Here is a 22,522-nt window from a genome sequence, read left to right as displayed (position 1 = left end):
CAGGGAGACAGAGCATGAGTGGGGGAGGGGCAGAGAGAGAGAGTGACACAGAATCCGAAGCAGGCTCCACTCTCTAAGGTGTCAGCACAGCGCCCAATGCAGGGCCCGAACCCACAAACCATGAGATCATGACCTGAGCTGAAGTTGGAAGCTCAACCGACTGAGCCACCCACGTGCCCCTGTGAAATTCTTTAAGGACTTAAAATTTGTGAGAAAGGTAGATGGAGTTTATCAACAGTAACAGTTGCCTGATAGACCATGTATTGACATGTTTGCTTTCCAATCATTCTCAAAGTGAGACATAATTATAAATACATCATTATCTTCTAATATGGCCAATGATGATTTAAAATAAGATGATTGTTTTAGAGTTATATTTTTCTTCAATGTATGCTGCCTCCTAGCCATATTAAATTATTATTTAAAGATAATTCAGAGGTTTAGTAGATATTCAGAAACTAACAAGATTCTTAAATGTTTAAAAGAGAAAAAATTTTTTGCTTCCAAAATATTTCTACCCTATGTTAATTTTTACATAATCTAATTATCATGTGTTGGAACCCATTTTACAGAAAATCAATGTTTTTTTCTTTGTAGTGAACCCCATGCACGGTTCTATGCAGCTCAGATAGTGCTAACATTTGAGTACCTTCATTCACTAGACCTCATCTACAGAGATCTAAAACCTGAAAATCTCTTAATCGACCACCAAGGTTATATCCAGGTATGACTTGAACACATTATATATCTTGTATACTAGGTAAAAGTTGTATGTATTTAACCTCAGCTACCAATATTGGATTTTTTTTTGAGTGAGACAATTATTTCTTTCTAAAAGCTTAAATTGAGCTCATAGTTCTGCCACTGTTGCAGAGACCATAAGTCCCATTAAGAATAGAACCTGGTTACACCCCCCATAGTCTGTAGTTGTGAACAGAATGAACATAGGCTCCTCCATACAGAAATATATAGAATAGATAAATTGGTAAGCTCTCATTCCAAGCCAGGCATCATTCCAAGTGTTGTACACATGTCAGCTGTTTTAGACCTGATAACCTTAGAAAGTGTAAGTACTGCTGTTACCCTTATTTTAAGGCTAGCAAAACTAAGGTGCAGCAAGTCACACAGGCAGTAAATGTTAGAGTCGGAATTTGAACCCAGGCTGCCCCCAGAGTCCATGCTCCTTCATAGCAGCAGCTAGAGGAGGCCTGACTACCAACGCTGAACTGGTGGAGGTGTTCTTTCCACTTCTGTTAAGAGTGAGAACATCCCTTTTTACCCAGTTGTCAGTAGGTTCTCCCACTGATACTTTTGTATTTCCGATGACATATTAATGGCAGAGCACATGCTAGACTCCAGGAATACTTTTAGCATTGCTTCGTTTTTGTTAAAAGCATTGACTTTTACCATTTTGTGTGTGTGTTTTTTTCTTTGTTTGAGTTAGGAAAAGGTGCTCCAGAATGAACCTTCATTCACTAATAGTGGCCTGCATGGATTGGTCTCTGTTACATTGCCTGAATTTTTTTCATGGTTTTAATTTTAACCCTGATTTATAACTTTCAGCTTAGGTACGACCAATACGTTGATGGTGAAATAATGAATGTTCACAATTTTTTTTCTTTTATAGGTCACAGACTTTGGGTTTGCCAAAAGAGTTAAAGGCAGAACTTGGACATTATGTGGCACTCCAGAATATCTTGCTCCAGAGATCATCCTTAGCAAGGTACATTTATAGCGCCATTATGTTAGAGGCAAAAACATAAGGCATCCACCACTGTGGACTCTTACAGAAATAGTTTACTGATCTAGTACTACATTTTTATTTAATCTAAATTATGAATTTATGTCTGTTTGATTACTAAAGAATAATTACTTACAGTCTACCACTAATTCAGTAATCTCTCAGTTTTAACTCTGGACCTAAGAGAAACAGTGTGGTAGAACATAGGGAAAGTAGTCAATAATACTGTAATAACTTCATAATGTGGCACATGGTGACTAGATTTGTCATAGCAATCATTTCACAATGTGTATAAAATGTTGAATCACGATGTTGTACACCTGAAAGCAATATAATATTGTATACCAACTATACTTCAAAAAAGTGAATGTGAATAAATCTGATCTCGAGATCCATACTTTTTCTTCCAGTCTTACTGAGAAGTCACAGTCAGACCTAGCCAAGTTGAAGGTATACGGCGTAATGATTTGATTTACATAGATTGTGGGAAAGATTGCCACAATAGGTTTAATTAACATACATCATCTCATATAGATGTAATAAAAAGAAAAAAAGTCCATGTTTTGAAAGACAGTTGTTGACAGTTTGTTGAGGATAGTTCTACTTTTCAAAACATTGAAAATGTGGTAAGAGAAATCTGTAATCATATCTAGAAGGATGGTTCCATTCTGTTCTCCTTTCCACTGCAATCCCTAGCTGGAAACAGCTAGAAAGGAAAAACTAACAATAACCAAGCACAACAGGAACAAGGAAAGAGAAAGGGATAACACACATGCCTTGATATTTATAAATTGAATAACTACAAATAACTATGTGACAAGAATAAAATAAATGATCTCATTCAGCTTTCCTCTCATCTTTATAATTTAAATCATCTATAACTTTTTAGTCTTTTGTAACCTAAATATCATTGCTGTTAACACATTTCTTTTCTGAATACACCCACTGAATAATGTGATGACAGAATAAGCACCAAAACTTTAAAAAATGCATATATATTATAATAGATGTTCATTGTACAAAATTTGGAAAAATGCAGAAAAATAAGAAGAAACAACAAAAAAAACCCTATAATATCACTACCCAGGGGTAGTCTTTTTTTAAATAATTTTTTTAAAGTTTATTTGTTTATTTTTTTGAGAGAGAGAAAGAACACAAGCAGGGGGAGGGCAGAGAGGAGGAGAGACAGAATCCAAAGTAGGCTCTGCACCATCAGTGCAGAGCGCCACATAGGCTCAGACTCATGAACTGTGAGATCATGACTTGAGTCAAGATCAAGAGTTAGACACTCATCCAACTAAGTCACTTAGCCACCCTAAGGTAGGCTTAAAAATTTTTTTCAATATATTTTTCTGTGCATGTTATTATAGTTGAGATATAGTGACTGTACAGTTTTTATTCAGCTTTTTTCACTTAAATGCTAACAAGCATGCAAACATTCTAATGGCTTATTTGCAAATGTATCACAAAGGATTTTGCCATTCTTCTATTGCTAAACATTCAAGTCATTCCTTTTTCTCTTTTTTTTTTGTTATTATAAATAACTGTGACAAACATAAACATTTTGTATATAAAGCTTTTTCTGAATTTCAAATTAATTTTTCAGGACAGATTCCCAGAAGTAGAAATACTGGGACAAAGGGTATGGACATTTTTAGTCTCTGAATAAATATTGCCAAAGTGCTTTCCAAAAAGATTGTAACATTTTCTACTCCTTCTAGCAGTATGAGCATGACAACTTCGTCACACTGTATCCAGGATTAGGTATTACTTTCAAAATCATTACTAATGAGGCACCTGGGTGGCTCAGTCAGTTAAGCATCTTACTCTTGATTTTGGCTCAGGTCATGATCTCAAGGTTTATGAATTTGAGCCCCACATCAGGCTCTGCCCTGAAGGCATGGAGCCTGCTTGGGATTCTCTCCCTCCTTCTCTCCAGTCCCTCTCTTACCCCGTTTGCTCTCTCTCTCTCAAAATAAATAAACGTTTAAATAAATAATAAAATAGTTACTAATTTAATAGGCAATAAATGGTATTTCATTATTTTAAGTCTCATGTCTTTGGTTATTAGATTTTTTGATGCTTTACAGACATTTGGTGGGTTGTGTTTGTGTGTGTGTGTGTGTGTGTGTGTGTGTGTGAGTTATTAGTTCAGGTCCTTTGCTCATTTATCTATTTTAGTTTTTCTTACTGATTTGTTTTAATTCTCTATACCTAGGGTATTAAAAGTATCTGGCATATTTTTTAATAAATATTAGCACACAATCTCAAATATAGAAACCAAAGCTTAACAAAAGGGTCCAGCTCAACATCACATGCTTTCACTATACCAAAAATATCATAATGATTAACATTACTAGTGACTTAAATGAAAAGAATCAAAGTATAGTTGATGCCCATTTCTATTAGCAAATAAAGTGCTATTTTTCTTATGCTAGTCTCCCTTTAAAAATGTACAGAAGCAGAAAAAAAAGGTCTATATTAGATTTTAGCTAATAATTTGAAAATTAAATGATTTGTAAAGCTAAAATTTTGACAGAACTTCGGCGTATAGGGAGTAGTGAAGATAATTTGAGACCAAAAGATGTGGCAAAAACTCAGTTCATTTCTCTCCATGATCAAGTTGAGTTTTTTCCCCATAATCTTTTGTGCTGGCTGACATTGATCATACTTGATAACCAACTTTATATAAACATGTTAATATTTTATTTTTATTTTCTTATAAATACTGCTAGTTCTTAATTTTAGCAACTTTAATATTAAAAAAATAAAAAGAACTTTAGAATTGTACAGTTGGTTTAGAATCAACATTATTTACATTATTATTTACATTATGTACATTATTTCCTTTTATTTGATAAAGTCCTAACAAAAACCTCTTGAATTAGTTATCTGTTCCGTATACCTTTTAGAGATAAGAATATAGTAGGATAGCTAAAGTAAACTTATATATTTACATTTGTTAGGCTCTAAACTAAACTTGTAGCTTTCATTAAGATCTTGTGAAATGGACGAGAATAATCACCCTCCTAACGCCAACAATATAGAGTATTTTGAAGTTGACTCCACTGTTTACTATGAAGTCCAGTATCTACCATTTTGTTTAAAAACCTTTGGCCTTTCTACGAATTCTCTAGAAAACTTGATTTATAAGGTTATGGACCTAGAATGGACTTGAAAAGGTAATTTAGCAACGCCCTTCCCATTATTGAGCACCAACTAAATTATCCCAGTTAATTAGGGGATATTTATTGTCTACAATAGTCTTAATGATTTTAGGAATAAGATTTAATAATATTTCCAGTTCCAATATAATTGGAATATATCCAATATCTGGAAGTTTTCCCTGTTGTTTAATTCAAATGTGATCTGATCTGTTTTTTCATTTTTTATTCTATCCTGAGTAGCCACTCAGCAACTGCTCTGTAACAAATTTCATATGCGTGAAGATCATTTTGAATCATCTATGACTTTATTCCCTTCTGAGTAGATTGAGTAATAATTGACATTTGCCGCTGGTTTGTCTTAGGGCTACAATAAGGCAGTGGACTGGTGGGCGTTAGGAGTGTTAATCTATGAAATGGCAGCTGGCTACCCCCCATTCTTTGCAGACCAGCCGATTCAGATTTATGAAAAGATTGTTTCTGGAAAGGTAAGTAATACATTTTAGTATCCCTCTATTATTCATGATTTCTATAATGAAATGTATGCTTTATAGATTAAAACCATTTGAGGTCATCAGAATAATTACCCTAAATTGGGAAAAATACAAAAATATCCATAGTTGCTGTCTTTGTATCTAGCATTCATTTAAGATAACAAAATAAACATTAAATCATTTAAGTTTCTTAAGAAAATGAGGCAGTTTTACAAACAAATTAGCAAAAAGATAAAGCAGTTTTCTTTTTATCACTTATAAAATACAGGATCATACCTCTCATTCTCTATTTCTTTAAATAAGTAAAAATTGTTAGTTATTTCATGTGGGTATCCCCTTGGAGAGAAGTTTTAGGGGCTGTTTTTATATCACTTTGTTTTTTTGAGGAAAGACTTGAGTTATATCAAACACCACAAAATTGGAAGTAAATACAAAATAGATAAGCCTTTATGAAATGGAAATTGAGAGAAACGATATTTATATATCTGTATATATTCTATAATCCTAACTGTTTAAATCCTTGTCACCTTATTAGAAGAATGGCAACATAAAATTTTATCTTACCACAGTATCTGATATTTTTCTTCACTTATTTAGAAATAGGATAGGATGTTTGGTGTACTATTGTTTTTCAATTAGCAATAAGCACACCTCGGATAAACCTCATTGGCTGTGGTACTGCCACCGCGCAAAGCTTGGCGTACTACTGTTTCTAACTAAAGGCGCCAGATTACCTCTTCCCATATTGGATAGGAAGTTATTTTCTTCCTTCTTCTCCTTCACTCTTAAAGTAGAGCTCATGAAAGCAGAATATTGCCATTAACTGATCTCTAGAATTTACACTATGAACATAAAATCATATTCGCCATTCCCAATAAAGTCATCTGTTTCAACACTCAAATCCAAACTGGAATTTATCTCTGTCCACATTACAAAAGTATTGTTATCTTTCTGGTTAGTAAATAAAAGCCAAATTGAAGAATAACTAATGTTTAAATTTTTTAATTGTTCAAGTCATTAAAAACCAAATTTTGGTCTTATGAATCCTATATTTGTATTTAAAATCTTTAATGATTTGAATGATATATCATTTTAAAATACATGTTTCAATCATAACTATTTTTGCTGCTTTACAAAAAGTGTGTTATTATTATATGCAACATTTTATATTGATTAAATCTTTCCATTCTGAAGCCATAGATTATAGGTAGCAGTAACATCAAAACTAAAATAAAATGTATTTAATGAAGTGATTAATTCACTGAAATACATATGTTTGAAAATTAGATTGCTATTTTCTCTATTACAATATTTTAACTCAAGTTGGTATTTTTAAATGTACAGAAAGATGATCAATCAGCTTGTTAGATTCTCTCCCACACATATTTTGCCTTTAAAAAAGGAGGAGGTGGTATTTTAAATGTCAAATTATTCATGCAATATCAAGGTTCTGGTTTAAAATGCACAGTTGACAGAAAAGTCTTAATAATTTTCACATTAAATTTGACATTTCTTAGCAACATATATACTGCTTCTGCATATAGTCTTTAAATTCTATACTTCAGTGTCATATATTCTATAACAAGAATCAGTATGGTTTCTACAGCAACTCCATTTAGCTGTGTCACTCTTAGAAATATATAAGTTAACATTGTGTTCAAAAATGATACTTGCAAATAAGGCAGTCATGTAACAGCTATTGTGGAAGCCATAACTTTGAGTCCTTCACTTACATAATTTAAAACAAATTCTATTATATATAAAATAAATATTATTCCACTTTTAATGAGCACCAAAAATGTACAAGGAGACACTATACAAAACATAAAGTTGTAAACATACATATATAAAGTGATCAAAGAGTCAGTTCATTTTTTCCTGAAAGGAAATTCACATTGACATGAAGGGTAATTGATTAGCAGCCAAATGGCTATTCCTTTCTGTATCGGGGTCCCCAAAGCCCAAATTCCCAGGTTAGGTGATTTTCTAGGAAGACTCACAGACGTCAACATATAGTAATACTCAAGAAATGAAGCCCTTATGTTGTAACGAGTACCTTCATTATTATACAACAAAAAGATACAAAGTACACTCAGCAAAAGGAAAGGCTCGTGGGTCAGTGTCTAGAGGAAACTAAGCCCAAGCTTCCAAGAGTCTTTTCCTAGTGGAGTGATAAAAGGTGAACTTAATCCCTCCAGACAACATGGGTAAATGTTGTCTACCACGGAAGCTCATTAGAGGCTCAGTGCTCAAGGATTTTATTGGATCACATATACACCCTCTACCTAGCACACTCACAGAGAAAAGTAGACGTTCAGCACTAGCCATTTTGTTTGTACAAATAATTTAGGTACAGTGAACCACTCATATTATTTACGGCAAGTTTCATATCCGTGTGAGGAACTGTTACCATGCCAACTCCCAGATGCCTGCCCACGGCTAAACTTGCAAGCAGGCCTTCATTAAAGGTAACAGTCCTAAGCCTGCTATATTAGCTCTTTTCTGCACAATTCTGTTTCCTAAATAACATACACATACGTAGAAATACCACCGTACATGTTCTAAGATGCTGTTGTTGATGCTTCTGGAGAAATTAAAACATTTCTATTTAGTTATGGCTATACTTTAAGAAACTTAGATAACTCAGTAGTCATTTTCATAAAATTCAAAAGCAGTTTTACCATTTCCCTAAAACCCAGGCCATTTTTTAACACTTTGCTGTGGTCATTCAAAAGCCTTCTTAATACCTGCTTTGAGACAGTCCTTACTTTAGTGGTCTTTTGGGCAACTTGTTTTGCAATGGAAGAAATGAGGATTGGGTAGGTAATGGTCCTCTATGATAAACGTAGATTTCTCCTAACTACCATTGTTTCTGCATAAGTAAGAGAACAGATCAGAGAGCCCACAGTTGTGGTAGTAATCTTATAAGTATTTTTTAAATGTACTGGATCTTTCTTTTTATGTATAAGACCCAGGCTGATTTCCTCAAGTCCTTTGAGACAGTGTGGAGGTTGGTACCATATCTATAGAAAGCCTAATGTATAAAAAGTTGTTATGCCTTTTGAAAAATTTACTAATGTATATGCTCATCTTTGCTAGATAAATTTGTTACTGGGATACAGATTTCTTAGAACTCTACTTAAATTGGGCCACCTGGGTAGTTCAGTCAGTTAAGAGTCTGGCTTGATTTTGGCTCAGGTCATGATCTCATGATTCAAGAGATTGAGCTCTGCATCAGGCTCTGCACTGACAGCATGGTGCCTGCTTGGGATTCTCTCTCTCCCTCTCTTTCTACCCCTACACTGCTCTTGCATGCTCTCCCTCTCTCCCAAAATAAAGAAATAAACCTAAAAAAACACCTATACTTAATTTGGGAAGGTAAATTTTAAAAATTTATTCCAGCATGCTTGTGGACAGAAGCTCTAACAGATTATTGTTTGCTGGCTGTGTGCAAACTCTTCTGAGTCATTTAAGCCCATAAATTTTATCCCAATGCAAAAAAGTAATGTGACTAGTTAAACCATCTCCCTGTCACTTGTAGAATAGCAGTAAAAATTGTCCCTTCTTCTTCAAAGACCAGCTTTGTAATTCTGTGATTAAGCTGAGTGTAGACAAATTTGATTTTGGTCTTATTTTATTTCTAAAACTAAAAAGAAAAAAAAAAGCAAAAAGTAAAGCAGTTAGTGAATTTAAATCCCTGGGTATGGATATGGTAACAACATGATCAGATTTGCTTCATGGATATAGCTTCCTCTTTTTAGAAAATATTAATCTTTCCTAAAATAAAAATGTACAAGACTTTATAACCAGTGCTGAGGGGTGCCTCAGTGGCTCAGTCAGTTAAGTGGCCAACTCTTGGTTTAGGTTCAGGTCATGATCTGTGGTTCATGAGTGCGAGCCTCCCGTCGGACTTTATCATGGACATTGTGGAGCCTGCTTCGGATTCTCTCTCTCTGACCCTCCCATGCTCATTCTCTCTCTCTCTCTCTCTCTCTCTCTCTCTCTCTCTCTCTCTCTCTCTCTCCAAATAAATAAACCTAAAAATATGTATAACTAGTGCTTTAAACAGAATCAATATTTCTATCAAGTTTGCTTAATTCAGAGTGAATTTCATAGTTGTTTTAACATATTACATAATGTAATTTGATGAAGTTATTTAAGGTATCAGCTATATTTACAGTGCTGTCCTTATAAAACAGGGTCATAGTTGTCCTTTTTCTCCCTCACTCTACCAGATTTAAGTACCAAAAGAAGAAAGTGCTTTTTCTATAAATGAACAGGTGGAGCATGAGACAAGAAGAAGGAACGTCTTGCATTCCCTGAACAATGTTTCTAGCACCAACTAGTCTAGAACCTAATGATAGATATTGCAGTCTTCCAAGTTCCTTCTTTGATTCAAAAGTCGGCTTCAGATCCCTAAATGATTATTCTAATAGAAAAGCTGAAAAAATTAAAAATGTATTGAATTAGTGCCTTGCATCAGTTTCATAAAAATTACCTAATTTCTTTTCATACCTGGGGGATGCAGTATACTTTCATCATTTTATAGATGAGGTAACTAAGACCAGAAAGGTGAAAGAATATGCCCTCACACATAGGAATATGCGTATGTATATAACGAGTTGGGAATGGAGCCCAGGTACTCTTTCTACTGAAGTGATAGGCTGGTGGAATTTTTGAGATGGTAAGAATATTCAATTTTATTCAATTTAATTCCCTTATCCTGTATGTAGGTAAATCAAGAGTCAGAACTGCCCAAAGTTAAAAGGTAGTTTGTGGCAAGGCCAGAAATTGAATTTAGTTCGATAGTTCATTTATTATTTGTTCACCTGGCTTCAGTGACTCTTCACAATCTTAGTTTTATTCTGCATTACTGATCTTTCCTTGTCGATCCTCCTTGCCTTGGTCCTCTTCTTTCTCTGCACTTCCTCCATTGGTGGATTCATCCAATTTCATGACTTTAAATGCCTACTGACAATTTCCAAATTCACTTTTTCAGTCCATACCTGACTCTTGGGTTGCAGACTCATGTAGCCAACTTCCTGAGATCTCCATTCAGGTATCTGATATCTTAAATTCAGTCTGTCTAAAACTAACAGATTTTTGTTTTCCCTAGCAAATCTGTTCCTCCCACTGCTCTTCCCATCTCAGTTGAGGGCAACACCATCCTTTCAGTTGCTCAGGCAAAGATACCCTGGAGTCTTCACTCCATATCTAACGCACAGGAAAACCATTTTGGCTCTATCTTTACCTGTCTTTAGCATATATATAGAATTCAGACACTTCTTACCACTTCCACTGATACTGCTTTCTTCTGGGTCACTAGAGTGGTTCTTTAAAAATGTTAAATTAGATCCTGTTACTCCTTCCAGAAACTTGCAATGATTCCCCCATTTTCTTCAGAGTAAAAATCAAAGACCTTATAATGCAAGACTTTGTGAGGTGTGATAGGATGACAACATTTTTAAATGATTGCTCTTGTTGCCAAATCGTCATCTGTCATCTCTGTGCCTCACTAGGATGTGAATTGTGAAGGTAGAACTCTGTCTTATTTTGTTTACTACTGTATCCCAAGCACATTGGTGCCTAGCACATAGAAAGTGTTTGACCATTATTTCTCAGATTTTAATCTAATTCATGCATTCATGTAATATTCATTGAGTTCATATTATATGCCAGACAGTGCTGGATACAGTAAATTAGTTATGGTCTCTGCTTTCATGAAGCTTTCATTAAGTGGACACTCACTCTCAGACATACTGACTCAGTTTGTCATCTGTGTATTCTAAACATCTTATATTTGTTTAAATTATCACAGACTGTTTTGATACACACTATATGTCAAAAGCTTGTTCTGATGTCTATACTTCATTGTAGAAATAGATTTATTCTCATGAATAGGATTATTAGGAACTCAGAAGTAACTTAGTCCCTAAAGGTTGTTAAAGAATCCTAAACAGGAAATATTAGGCAAAAAAGACCAAATAAATACTCTAGGAAGTATATATTGCACAAACACCTCTTTCATGTTAAATAATGCCAGTTTCCAATGATCTAATGGTTTAATGGGTCCAGACTTTTTCTTTTCCACATCTGGCTCTTTATAGCTACTTTCACATTGTTTGCCCCATAATGGACTGGCAAAGAGAGGTAGGAGTCAGGAGGATTAAGTTATTTTCCCAAAAATGAAACTGAGTTGGTAACCTCACTGGAGCTTGGGTTCCTTATCTTAAAATGAAGATTTGGATTAAATTAAATTTAAAACGCCCTTTGCTCCAATATTCTAGGATTCTGATTTCAATTTTTACAACAGTTATAATCAATAATAATAATAGGAATAATACTTAATACAGTTTTGAAGGAAAAATTAGTGTTCTTCCCATTATAGAAACATTTGGTGTTTCTAAGTTAACATACTAGAAGTAAAGTCTTGCACCTGAAACATAATTGTGTTTAAGTCATGTTCTGGTTTTTGCTAATTTCAGTTTGATGAATCAACATGGCTCTTTGGAAATTGAAATCAACAAAAAAACTACATTTCTGATTACATTTCAGAACAATCGTAGAAAAAATACATTCACAATGATTGTAAATTATTTCTCCTTCAGTAGACTTAAAGGATATGACAGATTCTCATCATTAACATGCTTACTATGCGAGGTGGGCTACCTATCAGAATCTCTGGGGAAGAAGAATTGTGATATGAAGGTGAAGAGGATATATGTCTATCATATGATAAGGTTTCCAAATGACAGATGTCTACCATCATCTACTACTATAGTCCCCCATTTGAGAATCACTGTTCTAAAGTTTACAAAGATACACACAGACATTAATCCAAGACTAAGGCTTTATCTGCATTCCAAAAGATCTACTCTATTTAGGTGTATATAATCCTTAGGCATTCTATTGCACATGACCTGAATTCAGAAGATAATTTTTTTAAAAACTTTTTAACATTTATTTTTGAGAGACAGAGACAGTATGAGTGGGTGAGGGGCAGAGATAGAGGGAGACACAGAATCCGAATCAGGCTCCAGGCTTTGAGCTGTCAGCACAGAGAGCAGTGTGGGGCTCAAACCCACAAACAATGAGATCATGATCTGAACTTAGTTGGATGCTTAACCAACTGAGTCACCCAGGCACCCCTCAGAAGATAATTGTTTTAAGTTTATTTAATTCTTTTTGAGCAAGAGAATGAGCTAGCGGAAGCATGAGCAAGAGCAGGGTCAGAGAGAGGGAGAGAGAGAATTCCAAGCAGGTTCCAAACTTCAAGCCTGACGTGGGGCTTGAACTCATACCATGAGTTCATGACCTGAACCAAAACCAAGAGTTTGACGCTTACCTGACTGAGCCACCCAGGCGCCCCCAGAAGATAATGCATATGTAGTACATTATTGTCTACCATTCTGAACATCATGAAAGGGAGAAGAACTGGCACATTAAATTGAACAGTTCATGCAGACTCTATTCTAAACAAAGATAGCTCTACTTCAAATAAGCTACTTCTTTGGAATCTAAGCAAAGTTGGAATATAACCACCATAAAAATAAGTCATGTTATTTTTAGACAGTATGCCTTTTGAATACCCCATATCTCTAGTTTCTACTCCAAGTAGGATAAGTGAGGAAATATGCAGCAAATATTTTTAAGATGAAAATTTCAGTCCTTTAGAGGTGTCTTGACAATAACTATTTTCAGGTTATTGAATCATGAAAAACAGTATAGAATAATTAAGGGTATACTCTGGAGCCAAGAGTACCGGGTTTGGGATTGTAGCTCTACCACTTTTTAGTTCTGTAATCTTAGGCAAAGTACTTAGTTGGTGTCTGTTTCAATTGTTATCACCTGTAAAATGGTGATATTACCATGTTTACCTTACCTTACCTTACCTTACCTTACCTTACCTTACCTTAATGTTATGTTTTGGTTTTTATAAGCCAGCGCACATAAAGTTTAGCACAGTGCCTAACTTTCTAATAAGCCATTGTATTAATAAAACTTGACTTTTGGAAGTAAAAACTAAAGAAGGTAGCAATTCATGTGTCTTGTTTTTTCTTTTTTGAAATATAAACCCTCTTATAATCTGTGGTAATACAGGCTTTACAAAAATGAGGCTTTTAGTTACTAATTTATTTGAGTTGATCCCAAATCCTATTCAGTTATTAGCTATTCAACCTTCAAATGGTCCTTGGTTGTTGGACACAAAGTTCAGTTTTCCTCTAGCAAGATGATGATTTTAGTTTATTATCTACATTAAAATTTTTTTGACCTGTCCCTAGGAGAGAAAATAAAACTTCTGCACAAAGTAGTGAACAGAGTTGCAAATAGTGCCTCTCGAGCTTTCATGAATGGAGATAAAAGTTCAGAATTTCAGACCCAGTGCCCCAGTCATTTGAAGTAAGCCCCAGGAATCAGCATTTTTGTCCTCTACACCTCCAACAGACTCTGATGAAAATGGGTCCTAGGACCACACTTGGAGAAGCATTTATTTACAGAATAGCATAAATGGCTGTCAGGAAACTATAGTTCTGAGTCTCGCTTCGCCATAGAGTCTAGCTTTGCATGCTCATGATTTAGTTTCTACTTGAAGAATATGAGAATGCATATCATGATGAGCTTTTTAAACCTCAGAATATTTTAGTTAAGGAGTTGTATATATTTAAAGACATTGTAATAAAGAACAAAATTTATGAGGCTAGGTATCGTCACTAGATTTCTAGTCCCAGCTCTGCCACTTTATAATCCAATGATTGGGTAACTCATACAATGTCTGTGAATCCTAGTTTCTCCATCTTTAGAAGAGAGTTAATACCATATTCACCAAGTGTGTCGTAGCTCATTGCTATATATCTAGCACCTACAGATATAACTAGGTGCCAGATATAGTTCGTTAGCTAGATGAACTACATTATTTGAAATGGCACAATAAATTCTGGAAATAAAAACATAAAATGTGCACAGTACCTTTCTCCCAGAAGCTCATGATCTAGGGGAAACAGACATACACAAATATTACAACATAACTCAATGAAGATCCACTGAGGTAATGTCATGACATGCAGTACAAGTTATAAGGTGATGGTAGCACTTGTAGAGAACCACAGTCAAAATTCAAGGAGTTCAGAAATGAATCTATTAACCCTTTAAAGCATTTTCTTCAGCGGTCTATGGTCTGTTTGAAGGGGAGGCCACGGTAACCACTGGGATGTGAGTCTCACCACATGGTGTGTTCATATAGGTCCGATTCCCATCGCACTTCAGTTCGGATCTCAAGGACCTTCTAAGGAACCTGCTGCAGGTGGATCTGACGAAACGGTTTGGAAACCTGAAGAATGGCGTGAGTGATATAAAAACTCACAAGTGGTTTGCCACAACAGATTGGATTGCTATTTACCAGAGGAAGGTGAGCCATTTCTTCCCTTAATTTAAAAACTTTTGGAAGTTGGTATTTAAATTATATGTAGTAAAAAGTATTTTCAACTTACCACATGGTTTTAATTTTTTTTACCTTTGAATTTATCCTATGCAGGACTTAAGGGACCTTTCCAGCCCACAACTTAAAAATGAGTTTAAAGATAAAAAATCAGTTTACTACTTGATAAAAGAGAAAACATATCCTATTTTGACCATCAATCTGAAATGTTGTGTTTTTAATACTTATTTATTTTGAAAGATAGAGAGCACGCACACATGGGAAGGGCCAAGAGAGAAGGAGAGAATCCTAAACAGGCTTCATGCTGTCAGCGCAGAGCCCAATGCAGGGCTTAATCTCACAAAACGTGAGATCATGACCTGAGCCAAAATCAAGAGTCGGATGCTTAACTGACTGAGCCACCCAGGCCCCCCAATCTGAAATGTTCTGTGTCAAATTTTTCCTACGCTTGCCTCTTCCTCTTCACAATATTAATGCAATTATTCAGTAGACAGTGTCCTAAGGGTTTGCATTTCAAAACTGATGTGAAGCCATAGTAGAAAGACAAATATAAGCAAATATATTCTCCTACCTGGAATTGGCAAGCAGCTGGATTTAATAACATTTAATAGCTAGATTCATCAGATATTTTTCAGGCTTTATCACTTTACCTTTGTAACAGATTGAGACATTTAAGAAAGATTTTACTGTGCTGAGTTACTTTTCCTCTCTACATTGCTTCTCAAATGCCTAGTTAAAAATAATCTATTTATAAAGTGTTGTCATCTTGAATGTATTTAATTTTTTCTTTCTTTTTCATAAAACCAAAACTTCTAATGTGTCAGAGACTTGCCATATTCAATAATGCTATGCAGCCACATGAGTGAATTTCCTTCGGGAAAAAAATGTAAATGCTATAATTGAATATTAATAGCACAGATTTTCTAGTTTATATCTTTTGGAAAAGAATATAAAAACAAAGCATTAACAGAATTTAATAATGCAGCAAAGACCAAAACAATATGAGTGCAGTAGTCTCCGTATCTCATAAGGAAGATAAGAATTAATTTGTATTTATTACTAGGAAATTATAACAAAGTAATTTTTCTTTGGATATTGGTCTTTTTAAGTTTTTGCCTCTTTAGTCAATTTCAGAAATTTCTATTTTCTTATAAAATCATCCATATCCCCCAGTAATTATCACTGTTTACATTATCTTTCTGTTAAATATATCTGAATACAGCATTAATTATTAGGTTTGCATGAGGTTTGCTCATTTTATTAGTATTTTATTTTTTATTTTGAGAGAGAGAGGGAGTGAGCATGAGTTGGGAGTAAGGGGCAGAGGAGAAGAGAGAGAGAATCCCAAGCAGGCTTCATGCTCAGCACTGAGCCTGATGTGGGGCTCAATTTCATGACCCTGGGATCATGACCTGAGCCGAAATCAAGACTTGGATGCTCAACCAACTGAGCCACCCAGACGCTCCTTACAGTTATTCTTAAAGCAGAGTAAAACGAAGCTGCTGCTGCTCATTCAGAGATCACGTGCTTTCCAGAGGGCTTGACTTGGTGTGAACAGCTTCTCTGCCAGGAAGTAGCACCCGATAGCAGACAGGTTATAGTACTGAACAGATCGATGAACAGCAAATCTTACCTATCAACAGAATTGAACTTGGGATCCCTGGATAATTTATAAATAGAAATAATTCAGGACTTCAATGTAGCCATTCATTTTAACATCATCTCTATTAGAACTATGCACAGCAGTAAAAAATGATAGTGTGCATAGCTTCTGTAGTCTTCGTTATTCTCTGACCAAGCATTCATGAGCAGTGAATGAAAGAGCCAAAGCAGAAAGACACGAAACAGGAGAAAGAGGCCAGGACAACTCAAACTGTGCAATCACAATACGTTTAGAGATTATCCCAATAGATGCGAGCGTAAATTGCCCTTCGCGTAGCTGACCCTCTGCACGGTGCAGAACAGTAGCCCCAGAGCAGGTTCGCAAGGCAGCACGCTGGCCAACAAAAAGGTGATCCCACTCCTACTTCTCTTTTACCTTGTTCTTTCTAAATGTCTTCTTTGTGTGTATGCCTTATCATCATATAGCTGTCTGTGTAAATAGTTTATAATCACATAGATATTGGTGATACATACTCAAAAATGTTTTAATGAAAAGCATATAAATCAAAGAACCTTGGAGACCACTGGTGTAATATCAGAAAGAGCTCTGTACCAGAAGTAAGGGATCATGAATTTGGGACCTGCTTTAGCCACTTACCGGTCATGCGAGTTCTGTTTTCTAATCTGTAAAATGGGAATAACACTGACTCCCTCACAGTGTTATATTGGGGGAAGAAATGAAACGACAATGTGTAAAATTATTTGTAAACAGTATAAATACTATGCAAATTACAGTGGTATGTTTTCAGCTTTTAAAATATCTTCCTCAGTGGCACCTGGCTGGCTCAGTCTGTGGAGCATCCGACTCTTGATCTGGGGGTCGTGAGTTCAAGCCCCGCATTGGGCATAGAGATTACTATCTAAAAATTAAAATATTTTCCTCAAACATAATCAGTGCGCCTAATAATCTTAATAAAGTCCATATTTTAAATAAAGGGAAACCATTTTAATTTTAGGATCCAAGGAGAAAAAATGTTCAGAATTTAACAATGCTGTTTTTCTAAAAGAGACATGTTTCTTTCCAACTTCCCAGGAAGTTTTGATAGCTAGATATTTTAAACAAAATAAACTTTGAAATTAAAAAAAGGAAGATTAAGAGGAGTGCCTAGCTGGCTCCGTCAGTGAACATGAGACTCTTGATCTCCAGGGCATGAGTTCAGGCTTCATTTTGGCCTAGAGCCTAACTTTAAAGAAAGAAAAGTATATCTAAGAATTGTCTGTAACCTCAAGAGAAAGGAATTAAGGAAAAGAATAAAAAAATAAAGGCTTTAGAAATAAGGAACTGAGAGGCACCTGGGTGGCTCAGTCGGTTAAGCGTCTGACTTCAGCTCAGGTCATGATTTCAGTCTGTGGATCCGAGCCCTGCATCGGGCTCTGTGCTGACAGCTCAGAGCCTGGAGCCTGCTTCAGATTCTGTGTCTCCTTCTCTCTCTGCCCCTCCCCCACTCGTCCTCTGTCTCTCTCTGTTATAATAAACATTAAAAAAAAGAAAGAAAGAAGGAACTGATCCAGGGAAACCTGGAGTTCTATAACCTAAAGTGCCAGCATTTTGATTCCAACAGTTAATTATCTTAGAACTCTCTTAAGTATTGTACCATTCCTTGAATCAAAATGTTGAGATTAATAGCAAACCTACTGTTGGCTGCTTTTCCTAATGCTGTTATCATTTAGGGACTCAAACACATGTAAGGATGCTATCATATAGTAATGGTGGGAATTTATTTTCCTTAGTGTTTGGAAACTCTCAAGCATTCATTTTTCCTCTTTCTTATTTCAATATTTGTGGGTTTGGGTTTTTTTCCTCACACCACCATGCAATTAAGTCAGTCCTTAACGCTGATCCTGGAGGTAGCTGCAGACCCCACAGGCTGAGGGCTCAGTCCCAGAAGAGCGCCCTCCACCCTCCACCACTGCAGACATTGATTGCAAGTCTAGGCACCTAAGCAGCTTTAGATCAGGGAGTTTCCGCAAACCCCTGCTAGGGTTCAATTAATTTGCTAGAGCAGCTCAGAGAACTCAGAACCTACTCACTATTATTATTATAAAAGAATGTAACGCAGAGACAGCCAGATGGAAGAGATGCATAAAGGAAGCTATGGGGAAGGGGCTCAGAGCGTCCTGCTCTCTCCAAGCACGCCACTCTCCCCCAGCCCCCACTTGTTCACCAGCTGGGAGCTCTCCGTACCCCATCCTCTTGAAGTCTTAGGCTTCATTAGGTAGGCGTGATTAAATCATTGACCATTGGTGACTGAACTCCATCTCCAGCCCCTCCCCTCCTGGAGGTTAGAGGTGAGACGGAATGTTCCGAGTGTCTAAGCAGCGCTCATCCTTAGTTACCTAGGGGCTTTCCGAAAGTCACCTCATTAACACAACACTTAGGAAATCCGACAGTTTAAGGAGCTCTGTGCCCACGATTAGGATGAAGACCAAATATATTCTTCCTGTGATAAACCGTCATACGACACTTCATTTTTCTGTCTCACTTACAGGTTGAAGCACCGTTCATACCAAAGTTCAGAGGCTCTGGAGATACCAGCAACTTTGATGACTATGAAGAAGAAGATATCCGTGTCTCTATAACAGAAAAGTGTGGAAAAGAATTTTCTGAATTTTAAAGATGAGCAGCAAGATGACATCAGAGCTCACACTCAGTCTTTGCAGTCTTTTGAGAGATGAGGGGGAGCCGAGACCGTCCTTGTTGAAGCAGTTACCTAATTCCGTCATTCCAGCGACTGAGTGAGGTCTTCATCGCCGTCCTCCGTGTGCGCTCTGCATCCACCTGTGTAACAAGGCACCGCTACGCAAGCATTGTCTGTGCCGTGACGCACACCTAGACGCTTCCCCGCATCCCTCTGGTGGGCCTTTCTCCTCCCCACACCCACATCTTCCTTTTTCATGTTCATCGGGTTTTCTCCAAACAGTGCTCCATTTTATTTTGTTGGTATTTCAGATGGGCAGTGTTATGGCTCCGTGATATTTGAAAGGAAGGGTGAGTGTTGCCTTTGGTAGTTCTTGCCGTTATTCTTGTTGGTCGATGGCTTGAGGCTATCCTTCCAATCATTATTTTTACTTTGAGTAGCTCAGACTCAGTTTTGCCAAAACCTTTTGACAGTTTTTGAAGACAGAATGTCATATCAACAAGGCAATTTAATACAAAAAAAACAATAACTTTTGTAGAACTCACCACTCTGGCGAGACATTTGGGTAGACTAATACAGAGGAGCTTCCCCCAGCAATTAGGATTCCTAGAGATGAGAGGCTCTGTTTCCCTTCACCGCCTTTTGTATCCTCCTCCCCATGAGTGACCAGGTGACCACCTGTGCAGTGTGACACACGCGGCTCATTCACAGGAGAGACAAAAGCTATGGATCGTCACTTGGTACCAGCATTTCTGTAGGGATTAGGGCTTTAAGATTCCTACACCTTCACTTCTCCATAAGGGTTTTAGCCAGTATTTTAACAGAACGTGACTGATGAAGAAAGGGACAAATTTTTTAATTTCTCTAATAAGTCCTCATTGTAAATGTTTTACGGGGGGAAAATGAGCTAAAAAAGAACATTAATGTGGACAGTCACTCTGCTGAGTGTAACAAATGGCTTGGTACTTGTAAACAGTGTAGAGACACTCTTATTTATAGGAGGGGTTCTTCTGTTTGTTTTGCTTCGCTTTGTTTTGTCACCTTTAAGGACGAAAGAGGTTGTTACCGGGTTATTCCAGGTGCCGTACCTGCCTGCCCGAGGGAGAGGCACTGTGGTAGCTTCGGCGTTCATCCTGTGCCTCATCCATGAGGAAATGGGACAAAGTTCTTAAAACTGCCACAACTGTATTTTAATTTTGAGGTGTGATAGTTTTAGATATGTTAGAATTTCAAGCCTCTTTCAGTAAACGGCATGTATGATCATGTGGATATAATGTTAGTATTTGAGTTTTATTTCCTTTTTTATTTTTTGCCAACAACATCACATCAGTGGAACGTTAGTGGAAATTTCAAGCAGTTTTGCACATTTAATTCCATGTCTGTTGAGAATCCATGGCTTAACTCCGTTTTTTAAATATTTTTTTCTTTGCTTTTAAATTTTCCCATCTGGTTTATTCTCCGTGTGTCAGTGACCTATCTTAAAACAACACACCAAAAGTGTTGAAAATAAACTGTGTTCATTTTTTATAATTAATTTACATGCATATAAAAGTTGAGTTGTTTTTAGTCAAACTGATCTTAATGTATATAAGCACTCTGTTTGCTTCATTATTGGTGCCGGTCACTGACAACTTCTTTTTCTCTGTACCACACTCTTGTAAAACCTTTGAAGACATTGAAAAAGCTTGTCTGGGATGTTTTCTCCATCAACCTGTACATCTTTTGGTTGTCAAGTGTTCCTGCATGGTTATGTCATTTAAAAGCTGATACTGATTTCAGTTGGTCCACTTATATTTAAAATGTGCAAGAAAAATATGATATACTTTGCTGTATCGAGTTTTATGTGACAAAAAATATATATCATCATGTTAATAAATTTAAAGCAGCATTTATATAAAATACTTTAATTGGTTTTTTTGGCCCAAGAACATGCTGATTGTTGTAATCTGTATGTATGCTACAAATTCTATGGTAGCTTTATTGTATATTATTGTAGAATTATTTTAAGAAATCATGGGGATGACAATTTGATTACTACATTTTAGTTTTTAGCAATTAAGAAGATTTCTCTAAGTTCTAAAAAGATGTTTTAAATAAAAGGACTCCTTGCGCTCCACAGCTTGCTGTAGAATCTGTGTAGGCATGTGACCTCCAGGCTGACACTGGTCTGGAGAGCTATTTAGCCATTCCCATCCCACTCTCCACTTAAAGGACATGAGCAAGCTTTCAGGGATGTCAAGGGAGTCTATTTCCAACCAATCAAGTACACTGAATTAGAATATCTTCAAGTTATATAAAACTCCCAGTTTCAGCCACAATTTAGCCAAGAACAGGATAAAAGCTTGAATAAGAAATCAGTGGAATGAATCAGTATTTAACCTCAGATTACATTATATGAAACAGGAGAAATTACGTTTTTCCTCAGTAAATAATAAGGAGATGGCATTGCCGAGGAAGGACCCCTTGACCCAGAGTCGAGACGTCTGCTCGGTACAGTCAGCATGACCTTGGCCTCAGCTCTCTTACCTACAAAATGGAAGAATCCATTAGGCAGTTTCTAAGGTCTTTTCTAATGTTCACAAGTCATGACAAAATTCTTTTTATTGGACATTTTAAAGGGATAATGTGCTTTGAAGTAAATCCCAGTAAGTTGATATTTTAGGGCATCTTTCTTCTCCTTATCTCTTACAGTGTTCTTACAATTTTTTGAATATCATAAGGATCGTATGCCTGTTTTGATTCCTTCCTCCTTCACTGATGCTAAATATCCAATTGATATCAAACTGTCAACCTACCAAAAAAAGATATTGTGGCTTGTGGGTATTGCTGTCTTGTTTTTGATATGTTCTTGTATTAACTGCCCATTGGCCTGAAAATACTCATCATAAGCCTAAAAAAATCATTTTTCTTTCCCACTGACTGTTTTATCTGCTTGTTGTAAGAATCAAATGAAATAATGTATGTGAAAGCACCTTGTAAACTGTAACCTATCAATGTAAATGTTAAGGTGTGTTGTTATTTCATTAATTACTTCTTTGTTTAGAATGGAATTTCCTATGCACTACTGTAGCTAGGAAATGCTGAAAACAGCTGTGTTTTTTAATTAATCCTAACAGCAAAATTAAAGTATCTTCAAAGGATAAAATGGTGTCTTGAGTTCTATTTGATGCCCTCATCTCTTGACTTCTTTTCCACAGATAACAATGATGCTTATAGGTTGCTCTGTTTTTGTTTTTTTAATTTTTTTAATGTTTTATTTATTTTTGAGAGAGAGAGAGAGAAAGAGACATGGCATGAGCAGGGGAGGGTCAGAGAGAGAGGGAGACACAGTATCTGAAGACAGACTCCAGGCTCTGAGCTAAATATCAGCACAGAGCTTGATGTGG

At 36.1% G+C, this 22,522-nt stretch overlaps 1 protein-coding gene and 1 non-coding gene across 10 annotated transcripts in view; one reads left to right on the top strand and one right to left on the bottom strand.

The window, feature by feature from the left end:
• Positions 1-22,281, top strand: part of PRKACB (protein kinase cAMP-activated catalytic subunit beta) — a 113,133-nt gene extending 90,852 nt beyond the window's left edge. For all 9 annotated transcript variants that reach the window (XM_029947706.1, XM_029947701.1, XM_029947702.1 and 6 more), the window contains 5 exons: positions 598-724; positions 1,628-1,723; positions 5,271-5,393; positions 14,641-14,805; positions 18,987-22,281. In XM_029947706.1, coding sequence (XP_029803566.1) covers positions 598-724; positions 1,628-1,723; positions 5,271-5,393; positions 14,641-14,805; positions 18,987-19,112 — 637 coding nt within the window. In that variant the 3' untranslated portion in view covers positions 19,113-22,281. The remainder of the gene's footprint in view (positions 1-597; positions 725-1,627; positions 1,724-5,270; positions 5,394-14,640; positions 14,806-18,986) is intronic.
• On the bottom strand, positions 5,956-6,095 carry LOC115300481. The gene has a single exon (XR_003912659.1). It is a non-coding gene; the product is annotated as a U4 spliceosomal RNA (small nuclear RNA).
• Positions 22,282-22,522: the final 241 nt, after the last annotated feature.

Source organism: Suricata suricatta, chromosome 8, assembly GCF_006229205.1.
Source record: "Suricata suricatta isolate VVHF042 chromosome 8, meerkat_22Aug2017_6uvM2_HiC, whole genome shotgun sequence".
In the NCBI taxonomy this organism is placed as follows: Eukaryota; Metazoa; Chordata; class Mammalia; order Carnivora; family Herpestidae; genus Suricata; species Suricata suricatta.
Note: the sequence above shows the minus strand (reverse complement) of the source record. Positions and strands in the feature narration are given on the sequence as shown.